This window comes from Semicossyphus pulcher, unplaced genomic scaffold, assembly GCF_022749685.1.
Source record: "Semicossyphus pulcher isolate SPU_LCO1_2020_fin unplaced genomic scaffold, fSemPul1.0.p SCAF_25, whole genome shotgun sequence".
Classification (NCBI taxonomy): Eukaryota; Metazoa; Chordata; class Actinopteri; order Labriformes; family Labridae; genus Semicossyphus; species Semicossyphus pulcher.
Window position 1 is genome coordinate 2,957,404 of NW_027211699.1, and position 26,146 is coordinate 2,983,549.

Sequence of the window (26,146 nt, forward strand, 5' to 3'; positions counted from 1 at the left end):
TATTTGTTTTACGTATAGCCATGGTCCCACCCTATAGTGGGCTTGTCCACCTAATTGCCTGCAGCAGGGCGGTATATAATGCCTTCACAAAGCCTCACTGACATGGGCCTCCTCCGCGTCTGCTGCTTCTGTGTTGTTTAAGGAAATGGAAAATTAGTGAATCTTTGTGGAGCTGATGTAAAAATGCATTAGCTTGTTAATCAACCTGCTTTGTTTCTTTAGTCTTTCAGCCTCTGGTTCTGACAAATTGTCAGTGGAACAATGCCCTGCATTAGGAGTGAAACACACTCGGGACGTGTACAGGAGCGAGCCGACCTCTCACACCAGAAATATGAGCTTATATTCATCGCGAATGTTCATGCAGATATAACTTCTAGTTATCAAATATTGAAAACCACATTCAGAGGTCCCATCAAAAATAAGTCACTTTCCAGTTTCCGTATTACAGCTCTATAAAGACAGACTTTTTCATCCATTAATGTCTGAGCCTGTCGCATAGCAAAGGCATCCAGCAGTTCTGTTCACAGCGCCTTTAGAATAATCAGACTGTAAAGAGGAAACAGCTCAGGGCCACTGTAATTATTAGACATTAAAGGTACATTTCAATGGGGCGCTGGTATAGCTTAGCGGTTAAAGCACTGAGCCATATATACAGTATAGAGGCTCAGTCTCCAACCCTTGGCCCTTTGCTGCATGCCTTCCATATTTCTGACACTATCCACTGTCTAATAAAGGACAATGATAAGTGAAAGGATTCTGAACGTCTCAATATAACCTCCTCTGGACCAGGTGTTAGTTTCCATTGCGATATAGCCTAATTAAAAGAGAAGCTTTGTGACACTTACAACTCTGGTTTTGGGCTCAACCGACCTGGCTTTACTATTAATTTGCTTCGCAGTACATCCGTACATTCTGTTCTGAAAAAGTCACCCTACAACAGTGTGATCTGCTCCCCGAGTGAGTTGTACAAATCTATAATGTGGGTCATTGTGACACATTTTCGGAGCATAGAGGATGCGTTTGAGGAAACACTTCCTGCCTTTGGCACCATTTCTAAAACCATTTTTATTTCAAAATAAACCTCTAACAAATGTTTTGACTCTGCCCTTTAATTTAATCCCGAAGACTTAACATTGAAATTTGGACGTGGACACATTGTTCCTTATCGAGTTGACACCCATGGTCTTAGTCACTCTTAATCTCTCTGCGTTTGCTCCTCTCCCCTCCAGCGTCTCTTGTTCCACTTTCTCTAATATGTCTGCACATGTGTGATGTTTAGATGAATGCACTCTCATTGCCTTATTGAATGCAATTGTGTTCTGTGTGCACTTGCAGGAGTGGATAATTTGCCCCCCAAAATACATAAGAGATATTGTCATGTCAGCTCGTGTTTCAGACGAAACAAAGACTCCGGTCTGACAGTTGCTGCTGCCGCTGGCCCAGCTTTTAGTTGTCTCTTCTTTCAACCCCATTTGTTCGACTCTCCTTTTCTCCTCTCATCCTCTCATCCCCGCTCCTCTGTATCCTGATTTCCCTCCCTATGTGTTCCTGTCTCCTTCTGTTTTGTGTCTCAGCTTCTCTCTGTGCTCAGCTGTGACAGTTAACAGAGGTCACTGTTTACTTGCATTTATCAGTCAATCATTGCGCGCTGCAGGGTTCCAAACACGGCTGTTTTTCCATCCTACATGCCTCTTTTGCCATCACGGTTTCCAGGAGAATGACATCTTATTATGGGGTGTTAATTCGGTAAACTACGTGAGGCACGTTTTCTATTTAATATCATTTCCTGCCACGAGTAGAATCCTGTTTAGATTCTCAGGGAAATGTGTGATGACTGATTATTTTTGTCGTTGTGACAAGGTGTTATTAATGATGGGAATACATTGTTACGCGGTCAGAGTAATAAATCATTAGGCGGAGGGATTCTTGTGATATTATTAAGTCCATTTGGTAAATTGTTTGATATAAGAAGTGACAAGATTTTATTATTTAGTCATTGTGATAAATCTTTGATGTAGACCGCTAAGTGATAAAAGCAAATTATCACTTAAGCTAAGGTAGTGCGATGCCCCCAACACTCGTTTAACAAGCCCATCTGATGCCCAATTAGTATTTTTATGAATAAATTACAGTTTGATCTGAGCTCTTTTCTAAAAAGCAGAATGCATGTAAAGTCTTGGACGCTCTCTGTGCTGTGAGGCCCATTAGGTGTTGTTGGGGCACAGTCTGAGCGAATGATTAATTCATCGTGGTGTGCTCTCTTTAAAAATGAAGGTGCCTGCCTCTTTCTTGGGAAAGTGTGGGAGGGCTTTCTGTCACGTATGATACAAACAAGGAAACACAGGAGAGAAGACCCAGATGCAGACTCGATGGCAGACAAACAAAAGTAATGTTAAGGCCTGCAGGTAAACAAGGGAGGCAAGTGTTGAAACCAGGACAGCAGGAGAACAAACTAAAGGTTCAAAAAACCTCTAAGCCTGAACACTCGGAAAGGCGGGAAAGCTTGGCTCATTTTACAAAGACGACCTGGCACAGGGACACAAACACGCCGACTAATTACAGGGAAGGAGAGGCTAATCAGGCACAGGTGAGACCAATCAGGGCAAAGTACACAATCACACAGGCGGGACACACACAAGGGCAGGAAGTGAAGTGTTTGAAAAGAGAGGATAAGGGAGTAATGGCAATCAAAACAGGAAATTGGCACTTACATAAAAATGAATTAACAAACATACAAGACATGACACACGTTTTTCGTTTAACCCCATGACCTCTGATTAATTAATAAAAATGCCACCGCTGATTGCTGATTTTGAAAACCTTAGCCATACATCACACAGAGGACGAGAATCAAGAGCACACACTGTTCGCAGTGTTAATTCACCATGGCAGCAGGCCCATATGCAATGAACATCTTGAGGGGCAGAGGGATGACTCGTCTTACATAACCGTTAAAGTTGGCACAGCCTCCGCAGCAAGCAGAGTAACGGTGAGGCAGGGAGGGGTTCACACATGTTCTCATCACATTAATCTTAAGGATAACATCGTTAAGCGTAAGGACGATCGATTTGAGGGTATATTTTCTTGATGGATGTAATTAGATACAGAATTGGGCATCTGGATGTCAAAGCTACATTCCAATTACATTCTCTCACTGCTTCATGTACAAATTAGATTACAGTCTTCTCTTTTTTGCTTGGCAACTTCAATCTGGGGAAAAAGGGAAGGAACCCCAAAATGGCGCCCTGTGGAACTCCACTTTTAAAACAACCACTATAAAGTAATATTGTTAAGTCACTATCTATCGCCGAATGAGGTAACACATGGATGAAAGCCTTCACATTTGCATTATATAGTATGATTATGGACTGGGTGTCTGTGGCGACATTTGTGGAAAAAATCCCGAGTGGCGCCCAGTTAGTGACATCACCCAGCACTGGTTGGTCTGCCAGAGAGGGTAGGCGGAGCAAAGCGGCTACTTTTCCGGTTTCTGCTAGTAAGTAAACAGTAATCTACTGTGGCTGAACAAACAAAGAAAAGGTCGATGACTACAGATACAACTTCAAAAATAAGTGAAAATCCAAAGACAAATAAACAAATTTGACGCTCAGATGAAGGCAAACAGTCTAATAAGGAAAGAGACCGTCAATTACAACCGGAGCCAACCGTGGACGTCTGATTAAATTGGGAAGTGTACTCCCGCAATTACCGTTTACCGCCAGAGGTGCCGTCAAAGAGAACGAAACTGAAATTGTCGAGATAATATCTTAGGATAAGGATAAGGATGATCGATTTGGGGATATATTTGTTGATGAATGTAATTAGATACAGAATTGGGCATCTGGATTTTCTTACTGCTACATGTAGAAATTAGATTGCAGTTTTCTTTATTTTGCTTGGCAACTTCAATTTGGGGAAAAACTCAAGGGACCCCAAAAGGGCGCCTTGTGGAACTCCACTTTTAAAGCAACCACTTTGATGCACGTCTAAACTTATTCCCAACCATCTGTGGAGGGAGCGAACGCAATCTCATATACCAATGCTTTGTCACACCGTAGGCGTTATTTTCTTACCTTCTCACACATCGCTAGAGTTAAACCTTCTGTTTACTCGCTAAGTGTTCGGCAAAATAACCACATGGTTTAAATGAGGAAAAACATCATAGGCAAGTTTAATTGTTACTCATTACTGAATTTTGGTTTCAACCCTGGTTTCCTGGGTGAAAGTACAGCGTTGTGTGTTCCAGTTGAAGGGTCCTCATTATCCTGCCGGTGAAGTCACCATAAAACAGAGTAACATTTTTATGTGCCCCCTCGTTCCCAATATGAGGCCTGCAGGAATATCCTAATCTAATCATGGCTCCAATAAGACTTGTGTCTCATTCTAACTAGATCATGGTCTCTGTATACCTCAGCTGCTCTTCTCGTTGAGGTTTCCATGGTACGGACGCACACACATACACACGCATATCTCCCGCACACATACACAAACCGGCTAAGAGCCATGTCCTTTTCTTGGCTCCGAGCCGAACAACATTGGCCCTCATCTCTGCTCTCCACTGCCTGACATCCAAGCAACACTTCCTCCTCACACTCCCCCACCTCCACCTCCTCCTCTGATTCCAGGGATGCTACCATAAAAAAAAGAGTAACATTTCATGTGCCCCCCAACCCACCCACTACCACCACCACCACCACCACTTCTCCAGGGGCATCTGCAGAAGTATCATTATCTAATCACAGCTCTAATAAGACCAAACCCACCCATGTACCCTCCAGGCTGAGAGTGGCCATTACCCTCCACACCCCCCAGGACACACCAGCACACACACATAAACACACAGCACCTCTCCCTCTCTCTCCACGCCTCACATACATCAGTATGTCTTTAGCACTGACCGGGCTGCTCAGGCAGTGAGAGGAGAGACAGAGTATTAGTATTCAGAGCACAGGGAGGAAAAAAGGAGAGGGAGCGAGCGAGCAGCCGAACGAGAGAGAGAGAGAGAGAGAGTGAGAGGGAGGGGATAGTGAAATAGAGAGGAGGAAAAAAACACACAAGGAGGGGGGAAAATATAAGAGAAGAACACGGGCAACGGGAGGGAAAAGAGGGGAGGGCAGGGATATCATATTGTTCATTTCTCCCTCTTAGTCTGTCATCCCAGTTGCGGGGCTCATATCTCGGTGCGTCTTGGAGAAAAGAGAGAGAGGAGGGGGTGGACGAGCTAAAAGAGGGCGGAATGCCCCTTTACAAGCGTCGCATCTGACTAAAACAGCGGAGCGCCTCGTAAATCGGAAATCGGGCAGAGAGGGAGACACTGGTTCCTGCAACGCGAAGGTAGGAAGATATTCCCTTTGTTACTCCTGTAGCAAACATGCATTCGGGTCTGTGATACCTGCGATGTGTGCGTTATTCGCATCACATCTCCTTTGATCCTGCATCCCGCACTGGGCTCTGCTGAATATGCCCTAAATCTCGCAGCATGTGTCTGTTTTCCATAAATATTTAATGGATATTATTTGTGCAGCACCCTGGCGCTTCCATATTGCATTCAGCCATCGGTGGGTTTATGTTCCGAGCATATAGTGGGATGCATGTTGTGTGGAGGCAGTCTGTACGGGCTATGTAGGCAGATAACAGGCTCGTTTCTGTATCACAAGTGTGTCAATGGCTGCCATGCACACTGATAATGATGATTTAACTTTTTTTTCAAAACGCTTTTGGATAAATAAGGCGATCAGACAGTGGGGCGCGCGCGCACGAGCACGCAGAAAACACACAGAAGACAGGTTGACGTGCGTAAGACGTGCGTAATTCCCCCCTTCCACCCACACCCCCTCCACTCCACCCACAACCCCCCCACCCCCCCCTACCATCAAAGGCACAGTTGCTCCGGCTTCCTCACCACAGAGAAACATATTCATGCAAATGTACCCAAAAACCCAACCACTGAGACACACTGACTCACCGACTCTGACATAGCGGCAGGTGAAAAATGAAGCGAGGGAGGCCCGTTGTCTGTGTGTGTGTGTGTGTGTGTGTGTGTGTGTGTGTGATAACACTCCCTGTCTGTAAATAGGTCCTGCTCTGCAGCTCCACTGGCTGTGCAAAAGACAGGAAGAGCAGCAGCGATATCCCAGGGTTCCTGGCTGGCCACTTGCTCTCTATTTCCTGTCCCATGTTATAGATAATTTAGACACTTGCAGCTCCAACAGGCCTGGAGTGGTGGGAAGCTGTGAAATCCTCAACAGCAACCTTTGATATGTGTGAATGTGGGCTAGAAATAGGTAGAGATAAAAGGAGACAGTGTCTGCTCGGATGTGAACGGGTGTTTGATTGCATGTTTATAAAGATATATGGTCTTAAGCAGATATTAAGGCCCACTCTTTCCCACTTCACGTTATTTATTTGCTGAAAGGGTGTCCAGGAGCTATTATAGGACGGGTGAAATTGGAACAACCTCGAGGCTGAGGCTCAGCAAAGCTATTACCTCTAGTCAATAGACATTAATATCCCCACGCTCAATCTTGGCCTCATACAGCGCTGTGTCTGTCCCGGCGAAACACACAAGTGCTCCCTTGGAGTAACCAAAAAGATGTGTTGTAGTAGCCCTATCTGTTTACCCCGGTGCATCAATCTGTCACAGCCCAATGAGCAGAGAGGAGCGATGATAGCATTGTCTCGGGCAGACACCGCCGTGGCCTCGAAAGGAAGTGATGCAAAACAAAACGGAGGATGTGCCAGCGACGGTGGGGAGAGGTCACGACCTCTATGAATCAGGGATGGTCCCGACGAATGGCGGATGATCTAAGGGGTACATGAGTACATCGATTCGAGATGGTGCACGACACGATACGGCCCAGCGGGGTCCATCGGAGCAGACAGCATCAAGGAGCAGGTGCCAGCCTGTTCAGGAAAAAGCAAACAGGAAACGACACGTTTCTTGAATAGAGAACGAGTGTGCAGACATGGGAGGTGTGAAATTCGCTTAACACTTAAGGTAATTTGCCGACTTTTAATACAAAAAACAACAACAAAAGCTTCCAGGGCGAGGATGAAAAGTTCAATTACAGATGTCTTCCAGGTACAGATGAAAACAAAAGAGCGCGGCAGCTGATATGAAGACTTGAAAGCAGGTTCACTGAGATCCGACTGAAACATCCTGTTAGGTATATCCAATGGATTAGCCTCCTTTTGTCTGCACAGGCTTTATGCTCTCACACAAAAAAGGCTCTGACTGTAATTATGAAGCTGTTCAGTTTCTTGCCATGATGATAGTTTGACACTTTAGCAATAATTCCTATTAGCCCAAACCGAACAAATGCGAACAGGGGAAGATTGCAGAGATGTAAATGAGGGTATGATCGCCTGAAAGTATAGCCGCCATATTTCACTCAACACAAAATATATATTTTGACCAGAAAGCAAAATGCCAGATGATGATATGTGCCTGCAATAGATCACAGGTTTGTGGTAAAGCATCTGAATGTCTTCTGCTTCTTATTCAGCAGACAGCCGCGCTTCAAATACCTTATCACTGTAATTCCCAGACCCAGCTGAGGTGTGTGATTCATCGCTGGGAGACAGATTGCACATACAGATTTCAGATTCAGATCCTTGTTACTGAAAAACCTGCCCCCCTCGGGTTTTATCAAATTCTCACTCGCCCTGCTCGAGGATTTTTGTTTGTTTGCAGCTGTTTGTTTTTTTCCGGAGGAATTTCTGAGCAATGGGAGATACCGCTGGAATTCTTGTACGAGGAGTGCTGAGCCACGAAATCCAATACAACTGCTCCTAAAAAAAAAAAATGCACTCGATATTAGATAAATATTTATCGGTTCGTGCCCCAGCAGTAAGAAATGAGCGCTGGGTGTCATGTTTTTTCCCCTCACACTCTAATTTGTATTGGATTTTTTCCCCCTCAGCTCTCCGGGCTCCTCAGGGTGGCTCCAAATCTGTCCTCCTCTGTGCAAATGCAAGAATGATCCCTTCATTATAAGGGGATACAAACATAAACGCCTCATCTGCCACTTCGCCTGGAAGCTGGATTGAGGATGTAACGGCTGGAGCGAGCCATTTAAAACGAGGCGTTTAGCTGATCCTTAGTGATTAACAAGGCTCGGAGGGTCCGGCCTTGGAGGGGGCTCAGTGTCTCGGCCAAGGACACCTACGAGGGGCCTTTTCTCCCTGATGTACCCTTGACTTTGGTTTTATATCCATTGACATGTGCTGGATCCTTCCCTCTTGTCAAACTGGCCTTTTCGCCCCTCATAATCTGATTGATCATGATCGGGCCTTGACCTTCTCCATACTGTCTCCGCTTTGATTGGACGACACCTCCGTATCCTCGTTCCCATCCCTCCGTAGTGTGATTAGACTGTGACCTTGTGTGCCGTCCTGTCTCACTTCTGCCCAATCGGCCAGTGACCTTACTGGTCGACTGGTCTGTGTTGTGGTGTATCCGTTCCCTGGGAGTATTGATCCCAGGCAGAACAGCAGTCAATGGAGTGTCTGTGGGAGGTTTAGTGTTGCTCTGTACGCTACAGTAGGAATGTGCATTTCTGGGCATGGCGTTGTCAGAGTGGAATGACTCGCCGACATGTTTCTGAAGGCACATTTATCCGTGGATAACCAGCTTTTGTAAATATTTTCCTCTTGTGAATTGCATCCTCAAACCCTTTGATTACCGTTGTTGCTGTGTCACCCTCGCCGCTGGCTTCCCATGTTTTTTTCTCTGCTCCATTTTTTCCCCACTTCCCTCTTTATCTGTCTCGCCACCAATTTAATGTCAGCATCTCTTTTATCCCCCCCCCTCAGTCTCCCTCATCCTCTCGCTACACAATCGTTCTGTCTGTCCGTCTCCTCCATTTCTTCTTCGCCTCTCCCTCCCTCCTGATGCTCTCGCTGGCATTTGAGGCGGCCAGTTTTGTGCCAGACAGCCATTCCTCAGATTGAGATATCCTGGGTTTTAAAGTCACTCAGACAGATTTACTATCTTAATGGGGAGAAAGTGGTAGGGGGGCCAGAGGAGGGCGGGTATAGGATGTTGGGTCTGGACGGCGCTTTGATTCGCTAATTTCAGATTCCTTTCCGCAATAGGCCGAGCCGAGATCGACGGATAAATAGACTCTGCATTATCTGAGTTTGCCTGAGACTGATGTGACAATCTGCGTCTCAAAAGAGACAATGACGAAGGGCGAACACGGAAGAGAAATGGGTTCCTGTCTTCAAGGGGAGAGGGAGCAAACTCGAAAGGGAGCAGAAGCATTTCTTGTTTGGGATCTTGTTCAGAGTGAAATATGTCTTAACCTAATGCCGTGATTGATTGATAGGTGGAAGACAGATGGACACATAAGGAGCACTTTGCTAGGGAGGTGCCACTCAATACACAAAGACCGACGCTGACGTTTTACAGAACAACATACATCAAATGATCAATAGTCCTTCCTCTGTCCAGCCAAGCACCTAGCTTGAAGAATAGGTCCGCAGCTTCGCAAGGACAAAGCAGCTCTGACCTCTCACCGTGGACATTGTTCCGCCTTTAATTTACTTCCCTACCACGGCACCACTTGTGAAAAAGACACAATCCAGGTTTTCGCTAAGGGTTTGTATTATTAGACGCAACTTTGCATACATTCTCCCCAGCCAGAGTCCCCGGAGACTCGCAGACTGTGAGAAACTGGAGTTTGGGCATTGACCTGCTTTTTTTTTTTAGACAGAATGAGTTCAAAAATAAAGACGGTGTGCTAAAGGAGTCTAGTTTCTCCTGGATGAAAGGACAAGGAGCACACACGTAAGACAGTCAGACTTAAGACGTCTAATTATACCTCCATCTGATGTTCTTGGAGATAGTCCTTCAAACATTGCGGAGGTTTTTCAGTCTCTTGACATCCCTATTGCTGTGTCTTTTCACCTCACTGATCGATTGATTCTTATTGAATTTCAGGCGGTGTTGGAGAGCTTCAGCAGAGTCCCACTTCCAATCCATGCTGATGTGTTGGAGAGGCCGCAGAAACAGATGTGTCCCATCATGTCCCGTCGGAGCTAGATGACCGAAAGGCTCGTCTTCAACTCGCACTGAAGGGAGGAAAAAAAGCGTGTCCACGGGCTGCTGTTGCTGCTCTTGGAAACATTAGGAAAATAACAAGCTAAAGGTTATGCATGCACTGCAGGCATAACTCTGCATTTCTCAGCCAAGTCTGTTTGCAAAGACAATTTCACATGTAGAGTGTGTCCGCTCTAGCTTGCAAATTCAACATGGACCAGAACGTTGGCAGCCAAGTTCACTAAAGGTAAAAACACGCAAAACATCATTTATTTAAGCTAATTAAATTCATCACATTCTGTAAAGTGGGAACCCGTTTGGTGCTTCCATAACAAATTCAGTTTATTTGTAGCTCCTTCAACATATTGGGACTCAAAATGAGAGAGGTCCTAATTATCCAAATGTCTCTGTAATTACAGTAAACACTGTTTTTACTTTGGAGTAGAACATGACGTTTCAGGATGATTGCCCCATTGGTCAGTTTTGGACAGCTAAATCATCACTGTATCCTCTGGAGATCGTTGGCTTCTTCGGCTCCCTGTAATTATGCAAAGTGTTGTGTTGAGCATCCGACACTCTGAGGAAGAAGATACAGAGAAATGTAGGTAACAGGAGTAGAAAGTTCGGCCTTTACTGTGAGGTGTGTCCAGGCCTTACAATTGTAGGCCTGTAACCTTGCACAAAGTTACCCATTGTCTACACCCCTCACCCGTCAAAGTAGTCAGTCGCTTACTTTGATGTAATTCTAAACTTTATAGTATATTTACACTTGCACTTAATTGTACCTTTTGACTTCAACATGGAATTAAATTTAATGCAATATGGCAGAATTGATCGTACTGCCGCACCCAATGCGAATGAACACCTAACTCTGCACACCTATTAGCTGCTTTTAATCAATTCATTTAAATTCAAGACAGTTAATTTGTGCCTTAAGGAGTACGTTAGGGCTCATTAAGTCATTTGTATAGTTCTTCTAGCCTTTCACAGACCATAGGGGGCTTTTATTTACCCGGGGGCCTTCTGCTACCAGCCATTTAACAATGTAAGCTTTCTGATTTGTGGTAGCGGCAAAGGGCTAAATGCTGTAGCTAACAAATCTGCCAGACTTTGCGCTGCGTCTTGCAACAAGATCTTCTGTTTGCACTCCTTGCATGATGCCAGTTCTCAGCATCACTCTTCGTAGTGTAGCTAAATGGTATTATGTAGCACCAGAGCCAAAGACCTATCAGAGACACACTGATGGTTTTGGCATCGGTGTTCTCACTTAATGGTTAAGGTGACCAACCTGCCAAAAACTTGATTTGTACACTTTTATGTCCTTACACTCACGTTGCCAGTTTTTCTCCTTTAATCTCTTCCAGGGGAAGTGAGAGGGGTGGGTGTCGCTCAGTCATACATGGGCGCATCAGTCTGGTCCCTGTGATCCAGACCAAGACACCCTCAAGAGCCCCTCGTTTCTGCCGCTGCACCCTCAGCTTCCTCTGCCTCCTCTTCCTCAGTTCACACCTTGTAAAAGGTGGACGGGCCAACACTCTACTTTCCCGGCCAGGGCTGCGCTGTCATTGGCTGACTTCTGGTGAGAGTGCAATGCGGATTGGAGGATGTCGGGGGACTGGGATGAAGACCTGTGTAAGAAGGCGCTGGTGTTGGTGGAGGAGCTGTGCTTCAACTCCCCAAGAGGGTACAGCCAGAGTGAACGCTGCCAGGAGTTCAGCTACCTGCTGAGAGGCCGCAACAGACAGCCGGACACAGGTAACTGACACGCCAAGACATGTCTGACTAGTATGAACCATTTTTGCCATTTTTGCTATCAGAGGATTCAACAGTTGATAACATGCACAAGGGTGTACAGCAACGCTAGCGGCTGTCTTAATGGCATTACTTTTTTCACAGTACCAGCTACTTTTCTGTTATTGGCTAGCACTACTTTGCTGTGATTGGCTGCTACATGCTGCCTAACATTAACCACGTACTTGTTTTGGCACACAACTTCTTGGTTAGATTTAGGAAATGATCACAGTTAGGGTTACTATAATGAGTCAGGGTTGAAAGTTGGTTTTACAAGGGAAATGGACTGTAAATGGTAAATGGACTGGTGCTTTTCTAGTCTTCCAACCACTCAAAGCGCTTTACACTCCATGGCTGTGCCTTCATGAGCAATTTGGGGTTCAGTGTCACTCCCAAGAACACTTCGACATGTGACAGTCAGGGATCAAACCCCAAACCCTCCAATTCAGAGACGACTGACTCTTCCACAGAGCCACAGCCGCCCCTGTAAAGCTGAGGCTAGTGGGGATCCCATTAATTTGGCAGGTATTTGGTGATGAACTAAAATATTGGACACATTTGAATTTGGACCTGATGACGGCCTAGCAGAGGCCTGAATGTCTGTGATAAATTTTATCAATCCATCCAGTAGACAGCCCAACATTACCATCCCTAAAAATCCAGAGTGAAACTTTTCTCATCCTGAGCTTTAAGTAATACTCCAGCCAAAATGCACCCTTGTAGTAACAACCCTGCTGTAGATTTGAAAGGTGGTTTGTGCAAGTCTGTAGCTTATCCTTCACACTGCGCTGACAGCTTGATTCGTGTCAGTTAGAGAACTACCACAATTGGCTTAGCGTTTCAATTTTTAGATATCCAACCTGCTTAGGAAACCATGAAACTAAGAGAGACCTTTATCTCACAGCGGGCGACTCTTTGATACTGGAAAGATTTTAGAAATCGTGTAAAGGAACTGATCACCCACTTAAAAGGAATTCTGCAGCAGGAAATATTCCAGTACCGCTTTCGTTATTTGGGGACAGGTACAAGAACATGACATATGGGGCAAACGTTTAGAGAAGTGCTCATGTTTAAGGATGGTTAGAGGTACTGTGCACTCAGCACAACAAACCATTAAATATTCATCTGCAAAACTGAAATGGTTGAAATGTCCATACCAGTTCTTTTATGAGCCCCAAAGAGTCTCGGTAGAGTTCTACGATTGTTATCTCAGACACGGATTATAAATATATATTTTTTCCACCCCATTGAGTAGATGCATCCTGCTGCATTGTGTGCCGACTATTGTGTGTGGTTTCTCATTGAAGCATTTGGAAGTGCAATGCACTGTTATGCAGATTAGCTTGGATATCTGTGGCTCAGTGTAGATTAGCCTGGATTGGCTGCATGTTGCCTCCGGAGCTTTGGATGGCTCAGTGCAGAAATGTCACGCCATGGTTTTAGGCGTTGGCCTCCTCGCTTACAAGCTGTGATTTTCGTTGTTTGCTGACGGAAGTCTGCGAGCCCTCCGAGGACCGCCGCCGCCAAAAGCTGTCAGAGGAACGGCTTGTGTAAGCAGCCGAGATGTGTTTGATGTGGAGCGGTGTAGGACTCCCAGTGGGTTTGCATCAGGCGCTGATTGACAAGGCGTCTCGGTCCCTCTTCACGGTGCACTTCAGAGGCCTCCTACCCACCTGCCTACCCGCCCGCTGACTGGCTTTTTATGCTTGGTGGATTAGCGATGGATCTTTGGCAGGATCAGTGCTCAGGAAGGTGCAGAGACTGCCCTAAAGAGAGACAAATGGAGGCGAGCGGTTTGGCCCCCGACAGTCCCCGCGCACGTTTGATCACAGCCGTGTCTTATCAGTGCACCCTGATCTGCCAACCACACACCACCTACTCCTCTGCCTCCTCGCTTTGTTTTTCCCCCTCCGAATCAATACATTAACCTTTCCCATCCTTAAACCCCTCCCCTCTTTGGGTTTCCCTGTAAATCATTGTCAGCTTGTTTGCCTCCATCTCTCTCTTCCCTTCCTTTCTCTACCAATGCCTCTTTGGTTTCTACTCTCTCACACACGGCGTGGTGGTTGCATCGACTTTATCAAACATCCTCCCTTCCCCCTCCTCCTCCTCCTCCTCCTCCTCCTCCAAGGAAATAAAACCCAGTCAGCTTATATGTCTGTTTCAACATGTGCACCAATCCGTTTTCAACCCTCTCGTTGTCTATCTGCCGGCCATTCTGTGGTTTGGATCGTTTTTCCTTTGACTCCATTCCCCTTCATCACTTCTGTCCTCTCTTTCTTCATGTTGTCTATCTCATCTTACCTTCCTTTGCCCTCCTTTCCTCTCCTCCCGCTCCATCACTCTACCCCCCTCCCGTCTCCTCATCTCCGTCGTCATGTTCTCTCTCCTGTCTTCCTATTTTCTCTCCATTTATATCCCCTTATTCCTCACTTCCCACCCCGTCTTGCTCCTCACGGCGACAGATCAATGTCCCCCCTCGCCCATCCCCCAGCCTCCTCGGCCCCCCAATCATATCTTTTGAACAAGTGCTGATTAATGACATACACAGACTGATGAATAATTCACCAAAGGGAGAGCGAGGAAGGAGAGGCAGAGAGGGAAGGAGGGGAGAGGAGAGGGTAAGAGAGAAGAGGTGACGAACAAGGAGACAGTCGCCGAGGAGAGGAATAAAGTCAAAGCGTGCTGAGGCAGAGAGCATGGGAAAAGAAATGACAGCGAGGAATGAGGGGTATTTAAGGGGATTATATAGAGGAGAGAGTTAAAGAGAAGAGAAAGGGAGGCAGGGCAGAGAGAGAGAGAGAAGGCGAACCGAGCTCCAGAAGATGTACCCCAGGGCTGGAGGATTGGCTGCTGTTTTCTTCTTTCACTCATTTGCTCTGTGTCTTGTTGTTGTCAGCCAGTAACAGATAAAATTTCAATCTCTTTTGTGTGATTTTACAGTGTTTATGTCTTTATCATGCCCAGAAAGACACTCCGAACTGTAGTAAATTGCTGGAAATTGGGGTTAAAGAAAAGGAGGTCTTTGTGTCATGCTGGGGGGGGGGGTTTCAGGAAACACTTTCCTTTCACAATAAGACAGTACTCTTCCACACAGAGGTGATGACTGGCCTGCCTGCAGACAGGACGGATTGTTAATTGGTGATGCAGACGGAGCAAAAGATAGCGAGAATGGAGGTGCTTCAAGGTGGGACTGATTCTACTCGGTCTGCTTACGACGCATGAATATTCATGTTCAAGGCTCTGATTGGTCCTTTTGTCAAGACAGCCATCAGACTCAAAACATCCTATTTATAAAGCGACTTCAAACGGCTCAGGATAATTATAAATATTCATTGTATATTTAGTCTATTTATTTATAAAGATTCCTGAAATATTTATAGCGTAGTAACTAATTTATGAATTCATCAAGAAGTTACGTATCATCGGATCCGACGCGTGCAGATCTGAAGAGGACTACAAAAGTTCCCGAGCTGACGTCGACTCTCTTTGACGGAGGCTGGAGCTGTCCGACAGTGTGGTGCTGAAACCGTGCTTTTTCTTTTACTCTGCACACTTTATCATCCGGATGAGTCATACTCCATCCGCAACCCCCCGGATATCAACACATACACCCCCACCGGCCCCTCAAACACAATCCTTGAGCTCTCACAGATTAAACAGCTAATAACCATGAGGATATGCTGGATGACATTGCATAGAGACATCACTGTGGCTGTTGGTGTGTTTAAATCTTGTTCCTCCCTTCCCTCTGTCTCTTCCTCCTCTGTAGAGATCTCTGTCAGCCTGCTGTCGGTCATCGTGACATTCTGTGGCATCGTCCTCCTCTCCGTCTCCCTCTTCGTCTCCTGGAAGCTCTGCTGGCTGCCATGGCGGGACAAGGAGGGCGGAGGTCTGAGCCTGACGTCGGGGCTGCTGCCCGGAAGCGCTGGCGTCGGAGGCCTCGGAGGCACCGGCGGGTCATCGCTCCTGCCCCCGCTGCTGCAGAGGAAGGACGGCCACTCGTCGTCCTCGCTGTACCCCTCGCTGGGCCAGCAGGGCCAGCACCACCCCCACTTCTCTGACCTGGTGGGGCTGGAGAGGGGGGAGGTCGGAGGTGTTGTTGGAGGGCCACATGAGACCCAGGAGCACTCGTACCTGGACATGGACTCCTACCCCAACAATGCTGGTGAGAGAGAAACTAGACCCTCTTTGTGGAGCTTTCAGTATTTAGAAAAAAAAATAATGAGGATTTTTTATAAATCAAAATAGGGAGATTTATTTGACATTTTGACTTTAATCTCAAAATGCGTAATAAAAAAGTAGCATGATGTGCAGACGTGTTGTATAATCGTTTTTAAAGACTATTCGGGCCAACGTGGCAGCAACAAGCTGTTCCAGACATTATTACAGCTGCTCTTCACTTTTAGCTCTGTTTTTTTGCAAACGCTTAAGATACTAAATGTTGAGTTGACGAGGTATCGGAGCATATTGCAGAAAAGAGCTGCTTGATACCACTGAAAGCACAAAACCCAACGTTGATTCATTCTTCCAATATACAGATACAAATCAAATCTGAAACCACTGATAGCAAGGAAATGAATCGGCAACAATTTTGAGCTTCTCAAGTAGAAGAACTGGCTGCTTTTATTTCAGTGGTGGAGGAAGTAGCTGAAAGCCATACTTGATTACAGGTACAGATATCAAACCAGGAAATGGCTTTGGTGGAAATGAAAGTCACGTATTCGAATATTACTTGAGTAAAATCTTAAGTATCTGATGTTTACTGTTAGTTAGAGTACAAGTAATGATGTTAATAAAAAAGACAGAATTACGAGAATTCTTGTGTTGGTCTGAAGCAGACGTTCACAGATATGTAAACTTTAATGCCTGTAGTGATTGTTTTAGTTACGTCTCCTCTCGCCGTTTCTCATCCACTCTGCTTATCCAGGACAGATCGGCTGTAGGATCTGTATTTGTCAACAGAGCTGTCAATCATCCTTTTTACAGCATCAAATAACTAATTAATACTAAACTCATAAAAATGAACACTTGGACGTAAATCAGCATGATAAGAACTAATGTTTGAGAAACATTTATTTGGCGTGTATTTAGATTTTATAGTTTGACTCATGTCCCATCTGTTAACATGGAGGAGGCGGGCTTTATGACCTATACTGCAGCCAGTCAGCCGGGGGTGCTTGAAATATTTTGGCTTCACTTTTAAGGAGCTGTCATGTCAGCCATCTTTTTATACAGTCTATGGTCACCACCATCATCTTTTACTGGAGTAGCTGGTGCAGACGCTGTTGCTGTCTCTGCCTCGTGCATTCTAGTATCACCGTCGAGTGGTATTCTACTCGCATAGTCGCTACTCGCTTGCATCTTACATTTCTGGACTTGACTTAAAAGCAAGAGCGCGGCTTTAAAATCCTTTGTTGCATGTTTGCACTTGATTTACCTTACTTTACCTTGCTACCTCACTCAGTTTCCTTTCATTTAAAGCTGCATTAGACCATCAACTTTATCCTGATGGAATTTTGAGTAAAGAAGATTCTTAGGGGAAATGTATCAGAGTAAAAGTACACATTTTATTTCTGTTTATTTATCCCAGAAAATGCGACAGTTCTGTTCGTTACATTACACCACTGTTTCATTTGGCTTGTAAGAGTTTCTCTCTTGCACTCCCCTGCATTTATGACTGTTCTCAACTCAAATGAGAGTAGCTGCTAGTTGCAGCCTTCACATTAAGATATCGATTATTGCAGCTTTGAGAGGTCCTTCCCAGGAAGCATGTGATGGTTGGATTCTATAGGCACCAAAAATAGCAGGAAAAATTCATATTTAAGACCTTACTTGTTAAAACAATTCAGGTAACAGCAATACGTTTACATTCTGTTGTTGTGTTTATGCTGTCAACACTGGTGCAGGTTGTTTTCCATTATTCAGAGTCAGATGTTTACTGGCTGCCTTTGTTGCAGTCCAATGTTCCTCCTTTCATACTCCGTGTTGTTTTCCTTTCATGCTGGCTCATGTTGTGCTATTGTAAATATATCGGCTCGTCCTCCCTTCTCTCTCTGCTGTTCCAAATTGTTAAATCAATGTTATACAATCAATGGGATCAATGCTGCCGACCCTGCATCGCAGGACAAAAAAAAACATTGCTCTTAGCCACTGCAACACTTAAGCCACAACAGCACAAACACAGAGACATGTGAGTCATCAAGGGTTGTTTTTTTTCTCGCTCTGTTAGGAACTCTGAAGCTGAGTCAGACGTCTCCAGATGTCCCCAATTCAGAGGTGGCAGCCCATCCTAATAAAGACCTGCCCAACGCTCATTCTCAGCAGCAGGTCACCGCACGGTTAGTACTGGCTGTGTGAGTGTGTAATGTGTATGTGCGTGGGTTTAAAGGAGCGAGTGCATTTTATCACGTAAGTTAAGTAGTTGTTGAAGTTGCGAATAAAAACAGGAGTTAACCTTAACCTCCAGTGATCATTTAATCATTTTTAACCTCTACATGATAAAATTATGTTTAGTTTTATTTGCTCTGGCCTCCTGTTCAGACAGATTTCCATCCACCCTGATTCAGGTCGGGCCAATCAGAGCCGTTTATCTTATATGGGGAGGGCTACTGTGCCTTTAAGGAATATCTGTAAATGACCAAGATGGCTGCGGCTGATGTAGAATGCTCTGAATCTCTGACAGTAGTACACCTTACATACAAATGCTAAGTGTTGGCTACTAAATCATCTAAATGTCCTTGTATTATGTTGAACAAAAAGCCTTTTGTATTGAATGTTGGAATTACCTACTTTGCCTTGTAGCCCACATCACGTTTTGTTGCTCTGATTGGTTGCAGCATCCAGACGCATTGTGGTGCGCATTTTTTGATAACACCCCTTGGAAATTGTTAATTAATTAAAAGTTTCAAGGAGAATTCAAATTTCCGAACTGCTCTGGCTAGCATGACAATTTTTTAAACTATTTTTAACAGATATTAATCAGTGTTTTTTGTCATTTGTACTCCAGACCCACATGAATAAACAACTAGCCTTGGTTTAAAACACTTGCAGTCAAGAATGAATGTGTAAAAAAGGTGTGAAAACTATGATGCAAATAAAAACAGTAAATAAACTGCATTTAGATGGTTTACCTTCCACACTGCATATCTGATTAAGCTGCTGAATCACAGTGTTTCAAAGCGTTGAGTGTGTGTGTACACCGCTCTTTACTCTATATTCACCCTCTGAGCTCTTATGTGTCTGTTTAGGCCCAAGCCAATGACTCACCAGCTCTCCAGTCCTGATTTCCACGAGGAGAAGGAGCAGGTCACCAGCATCGGGCAGATCAAACCGGAGCTCTACCGGCCCAAGGGCGACCAGGGTGAAGGCAAACAGGGCGACAACTGCGGCAAGATCAGCTTCCTCCTGCGCTACGCCTTCAAGTAAGTCAGCAAGTTTCTGCTCAAACAACCTACACGCTCTGTTAGTGTTCAGCGCCTGTGAAAAGATTTGAATTTTAACTTTAACTGACTTTGTTTTTATTATTTTTTTTGTGATCCAGACAAAAGTTGACTGCCAAGCCACGAGGCTGTTTACACCTGTGTGTATCATGTGGCTTCCAGGTCTAGAGCTGACCACATGTGTTTATATTGTTTCTGCCTTTATCATTTCCACTCAACGGTCCAAGGTTTGTTCCGTTAGCTAAAAAACACCAACACGTTTCAGGAACAAAACATACACCAATACACACTTTCTGTTTACATTACTGTCCCTGAAACTTTCATGAAAACATTTGTTTTAATAATGCATGTTCCTGTTTCATCCTTGTCAGGGATGCATCAGAAAACATTAGCATTTATCTGTCCCAGACCACCTGGCAAATGGTTTAAGTAATAAGATCAAAATCTGTGTATTTTGCCCTGTTCAATTGTAATCTAATCACTCAACACACATTTAAAAACAAAGTGTAAACAGGGTCTTAGAGTCTTAATCCATGCCAGCTTCCCTGTGAGGCTGTACTTGGGTACGATCGTGCTTTGACCTGAATGCTAATGTTAACATGCTCACAGTGACTTTGCTAACATACTTTTATTGGTCAGATATGATAATTATTTATACACCCTATTAGTTTTAAAGTGTTAGCAGGCAATATTAGCTACTTATCAGGAAGTACAACTGAAAATTCCAGATTTTAAGCCAAGGTGGTGGTTGACCAATTGACCGACAGACATTTGTCATGCATAGAGCCATGTTGCTAGCATGGCTAAAAAAAGTCAGATTGATAAACTCTGTGAATTGCTCCGAGGAAGCTGCAGACGTTTTCTAACCTACTAACTACTCTAGCATAGCTCTGCCCGTCTCCGGTGAATGTTGATGCATCTATTTTCGCACCGCTTTGACCGTAGGGCTGCAAACAGACACTGGTTTTGCTGAATTTCTTAATGGCACAGAAACACAGAGAAGGTGCTTCTTGGGAAAATATCTTTCAGCTTGTTGTCCTCGAGTGGAGACAAAAAGAGAACCTCCAACTCAAGTAGAGAATTGTGTTTTAGTTAGAAAGCATCAGGCTCTCTCTCCGGGAAAAACACCGGCTAACGTACCGTTAGCATAAAACAGAAGAGGGTTACATGTTGTTTCGACTGCCATCTTGTTTGTTTTTGATGATAAGACTGAAATATTAATGTCTAAAAATATAAAAGAAAGTGGAGTCATAAAATATAAGTTACAATCACTGTTTTTTATGCACCGTGTGCCAGAGATTCTGTACTTACTTTTATTTTGCTCCTTTGACGATTCTCTGCTGCATTTTCTCTGCTGAAGTACCAAATTGCTGGATACCACGCTGTGAGGACTGAGGATAGGAAAGTGTGTCTATGAATGTGAGCGTGTGAACTGTAACTAAGGCTTGTTGTGGGTAGGAGAGAGTGTGTGTCTGTGCTGCTCTTTTCCTCGCTGTGTCTGCGGGCTCAGCTGGCAGTCCCCCATTTCTTTGTGGCCCGACATGTAGAAACGTTACAACAGGCGAAAATGCTGATGATCAGAAAAGAAAAGGAGCGAGAGGCAGTTTCAGTCATGAATTATATATGTCGAGTCACTTAAACAGCATCCCTGTCAACACATAATAACACCAGGCTGTGTTATAGTGCAGTTACAGATGCGGAGAATTAACGTTAATGATTAAAACTAGTCAAGGGTCCTTTTTAACCTTTTTAAAGGGTCACCGGATAATTTAGTCTCTGTCATGCTGCCTGTCGTCACACCGGAGGGAAATTGTTTTAGGCAAGTTTATTTCTATGCACCTTTCAACAACAAGGTATTCAAAGTGCTTTACATAACACAGGAAGGCATTAATTAGTTAAAAATAGTTACGTGTGGGAGTGATGAAGGATTAAAGAAGAAAGGTTGGAGCTGGAGCTGCGAGAGAGAGAGAGTGTGCAAGCGTGCGTATGTACACACAAAGGTAGAGGTGTGTTAGCGCTGTGACTGTGATAAGAATGGTATGTTAATGCGTGAGCCCCCGCTGTTGGGAGTGTAACAGTCGGAACAACAATGTCAATCTTCCTCAGATCCTCTGGGAAAGCCATTTCTATTGACAATCCCATTAAAAGCTGACACATTTCCACTGTGGGAATAACAGCTAGCTTTCGGGCATTGTCTGCCAGGAATAAGGCTGTGAATTTCGCTCCCTGCTCGAGCGGTAATAGGTATATTCTCTGCAGCACGCCTCGTGGATTGTGTGAAAACCTTGCTTTGGGTTCAAGCTCATGTCTTGTTCTGTAATACGACACGTGAAGACTGCGCGCGTGTGTGTGTAGCAAAGAACAAAAGCAGGGAAATGCAGCATGATCTGGGAGGCTTCCTCTCGTATCCAATAAAGAAAAGTCTCCACCACCTACATGCCTCAGAATCACACTGGATTAAATATGATTCTGTACATTTGTATTGGTCAGGGTTTTCTTGTTAAAATATGCATCTGGCTGAGCTGTAAATGTAATTTCCTCCTGCAGTTTGCCCCTGTATATTATCTCCCTGATTTGATCTGATTGCAGAGTGGGCATGTTTATCCAATTGCCGTAATTGGATGTGATTCAGAGGTAAACACGTGTCCGGATTGGCCACGGCTGTATTGTGAACAAGCGTGTCTTGTTTGTGATCGGTACACAAGGACAGTAGATCGTACACCCACCGGGGTCACTGTTGGCGTTTTCCCTGCGTGTCCTTCCTCAGCACTAAAGTTCACGCTGCTCCTATAGCAGCTAATGAAGTGCTGACACGCTGGTTAACACGCGGAGACACAGTCTAACGAGGTCTGATTAAAGGCCTCCGAGCTGTCTGCATCTTCATCCGCTAATTAAAGACATAATAAATGGCGCGTGAGATGCAGCCATGACTCTGGATGGCTTATTTGAATGTAAAGACGTGAATATTGTGTGTGCTCGAGTGTGTGCTTATGTTGCGTATCAGTGTGTGTCTTAAAACACATTTATGCAGAAAAACTGTTTTAATGATGAACTTTAATATTCTCATCATTTTGGCATTTTATTCTTGTCACGTTAATAACGCTTTTATTTTGAAACAATAAAACTCCTAAAGGCCAAATCAGATTTTATTGGCAGCTTACAATATTCAAGATTTACTTACACCATCATTTTTTTTGACTTATCATTAGAGTATAAACACTTAGCTGATTAGTTGATCAGCCAAATGGAATAATTGACCACAATATTTTAATCGAATTATTTTCCAAGTTTTAGACTTTTAGTGCGACGACACAGGATATTTAAGATTAAAGGTTTCACCTTCGACTCACGGAAGCCTTGATGGTCATCAGACCTGAGAAGTTCCATGTTTAGTTACATTTAAGGACCAACGATTAATGTAGACACATTACTCTTTTAGTTGTGAGAAAATAACTTTTAGTTGTGGCCGTGGAGATCGGTTTTACTTTATTCTTTCCAAACAATACTGAATTAAACTGCATCCATTCTGCAACATTTAACACCCCAAATCGTATTTTCAATTTTGATGTTTGAGCCACACCTTTCGATAACAGATTCTGCCTTAAAGGGATAGTTCTATATCTATTTATTTTTTTAAGAGGGGTTGTATGAGGTACATATCAATAGTAAGTGTACTTCGTACGTACGGTAGATAACAGTCTGCACAGGACTGTTAAGAAACCGGCCGGAGGGGGTGCTGTTTAGCTCAGTTGGTAGAGCAGGCGCCCCATGTACAGAGGCTACAGTCCTCGTCGCACTGATCTCAGGTTCCACTCCCGGTCTGCCGATCATTTGGTGCATGTCATCCCCCACTCTCTACTCCCAACATTTCCTGTCTATCTTCAGCTGTCGTATAAATAAAGCCAAAGGCCAAAAAAATTATCTTAAAATAACACACACAAAAAAAGAAGCCAGCCAGAGTTCCTACACGGAAGCAAAGCTAAGCACCGCTGCAGACAGGGTCAGGAGTACCACACACTTTAGCCACTCAAAAGAGTCCTACATATAAATAAGCATTTCAGTTGAAGTGTACGCTGTATTTCATTTTTTTTACCTTGGCGTCAGACAACCCTTTCCCTCGATATTATGTCTCATTCTGCACGGCCCTGTATACCTACGCCTGCAGCGCACGCTATCACAACAGCTGTTTGGGTCAGCGGTTTGTAGACGAGACGATATATAAAAGAAAATATAATATTATGGAAACGACGAAGTGCCACTCAAAAAAAAGAAATCAATTGCTGAATTTATTAACCGTATTAGAAATAATCCTTCATAATTAGTTAACATTTGGGCTTTCATTTGTCCAGTGGTTCTGAACTTTATTAACTCGTGATCCAGTAAAAAAAACAAAAACTGTTTGACGCAGAATAAAGTCAAAGATTAGGACAAATATCCCATGAAAAACATCATTTTCTGAGGCACCAGTTTAGCTCAGCTTACCGCACGTCGCAGAAACCACAGTCCTGGCTTCGACTTCCACCCTCGGCCCACTGCCGCGTGTCATCCCCTACTCTCTCTTCCCCTCTTTCGTCTCGCTCTAAATAAGGCCATAAGAGGCCAAATTAATAAATAATAAAACATCATTTTATTTTTAATTAATTTTGTATTATTTTTCACCCTTTTTCTTATTATCGGCTGTTCCTTGGCATCACCTTACAACCCCTTGTGGGAGTCCCAAACACCTGTATTTGAACCACTGCTTTGAACAATAACTTTACTGCTGATGGGGCGCTGGTTTAGCTCAGTTGTACAGCAGGCGCCCCATATACAGAGGTTTCACTCCTCAACGCAGCAGCGGCAGGTTGCCCGCCCTCGGCCCTTTGCTGCATGTCATCCCCCACTCTCCTCTCCCGATATTTCCTGTCTCTCGTCATCTCTCCGATCTATACAGGATTCAAATGAAAGTAAACATGTTGTATATCCTATTCACCATCTTTAAACACCGCCGTAACCCTGAATAAGTCCTCACAGTGGACTACCTGTCAGCTTTTCAAGTGCTAGCATGGTTTAGGTTATGTTGTATGGATTTAGTGTTTTGTTTGTCTTTCTATTTCATGAATTGCTTTGTATTAACAACTCTGCATATGTTGCACAAAGCGAGTGTAGAATAAAGGCTGCTACTTGTGTGAAGATTATTCACGAGCTGGGCGTTGACCGGACTCCGTACATCTGTGCTCACTGTGCTTACATTCAACATCGCTGAGAGTGCAACCATGAAACAGCTGCAGGGATCACACACACACACACATTAACACACACACATACGCAGACACACAAACGCTATTTTGGCTCTTCCTTGCTTCAGAGACACGGAACCTCCCACGCCATTATGTGTGCACAAAGCCTGCAAAGGTGTGTGTTTGTGTGTGTGTGTGTGTGTGTGTGTGTGTGGGCTGATCCTGTCTGGGTCTCAGAGGGTGTTGGTGTAAATGTGTGCGACCCCTGCCTTTAAAGCCTTGTGTATCAGCATGTGAAAGTCTAATGGGGTTTGATGTGCTTCTCTGTGTGTGTGTGTGTGCACGCGTGTGCGTGTGTGTTAGTACGGAGCAGCTGGTGGTGAAGATCCTGAAAGCTCTGGACCTGCCAGCGAAGGATGCCAACGGCTTCTCCGACCCGTACGTGAAGATTTACCTACTGCCAGACAGGAAGAAGAAATTCCAGACCAAGGTAAGCCCCGCCCCCTCTCCCTCCTCACTAACCTGCTCCCTCAGTGAAGTCTTTTTGCTGTGTTTCCTGCCTCCTCGTGGGAAATCATTACAGTTTCACTTATGTAATCTAATCTAATCTGGGGCATAATTTATTCAAGATAATGTGCTGCAGACTATTACAGGGCAGCGCTCCTCAGCTGCTGTGTTATTCTGCTGTTTGAGGACAGTTAAGTCAATATTTGAGTACAGTTCTGGAGCAGGAAACGTCGCCTTAGCCCTTTCAAAAATCCTCCTGTCTTCCAATTACGTCTCAGAGGAGAAGCTCAAGACTTATGAGCTCAGCGGCATCACAAATGAGAGTTGTAGTTCTCTGTTTTTTATCCATAAATATCACAGGTACTTTTCGTTCGGCGTTTGAAATATCTCCCTTTTGGTTTCCCCCCCTTTTTGTGCGACTGTCTGCTGTATTTCACAAAAGCCTCTTCAGTCACTGAAAAGCGTGAATGCTTCAATCATTTGCATAATACTGCTCCTCTTTTGTTCGGAGTCGAGATGATTGTTTAATTTCAATCACATTCTCATTAACATGGGATTTTTACTCCACTCGTATCCCGTCGCTTTTATGCCTCCAGCTCGTTTCCAAAGAGGAGCAGACGTCACCTACACGAGAAGATGTTCGCTCTTTGTGTTTCCGGCTTCTAAAGGCGCAACATTTCCATCATCTGGCCTGTTTAATCCAAAGCTAACAAGTAATCATCAAGTGCTAATAAGCCAGAGTGACAGACCCACTCATGCAGCGGGAGAAGTTGGATTTAAAAAAGCGCCAGTGTGTCACATTTTAATTATGGCAGGCTTTATTGCATGGCAGCGTCTATATCGAATGCTTTCATGGCAATTAAATCCAAGCAAATCAACAAATACGTACAATTTTGTGTCGGGGATTGAAGGCGAATGCGGTTTCCTATGTGTTCAAATATGACGAGGAGGAAATTACAGCTCGCTTTCCGTCAGACTGAATCCTCTGATTCAGAATGATGCGTTTTGTTCGGGTTGTTACAGAGGCAACAGATGGAAAACACAAAGTCAAAACAGACGTGAAAATACATTTACCCAAAGAAACCTGCGCCTTCTATGTGTTGTGGAAAGAAAACATTGACTTTTGAATCTAGTTTTAGGTCTTT

The 26,146-nt window shown here is 44.4% G+C and overlaps 1 protein-coding gene across 1 annotated transcript in view; it reads left to right on the forward strand.

Moving 5' to 3' along the window:
* Positions 1-4,910: 4,910 nt before the first annotated feature.
* syt3 (synaptotagmin III) overlaps positions 4,911-26,146 on the forward strand; it is a 35,114-nt gene continuing 13,878 nt past the window's right edge. The window contains exons 1-7 of the mRNA XM_069675984.1: positions 4,911-5,334; positions 9,944-10,289; positions 11,407-11,797; positions 15,606-16,001; positions 18,066-18,174; positions 19,084-19,257; positions 24,858-24,984. Coding sequence (XP_069532085.1) covers positions 11,647-11,797; positions 15,606-16,001; positions 18,066-18,174; positions 19,084-19,257; positions 24,858-24,984 — 957 coding nt within the window. The 5' untranslated portion in view covers positions 4,911-5,334; positions 9,944-10,289; positions 11,407-11,646. The remainder of the gene's footprint in view (positions 5,335-9,943; positions 10,290-11,406; positions 11,798-15,605; positions 16,002-18,065; positions 18,175-19,083; positions 19,258-24,857; positions 24,985-26,146) is intronic.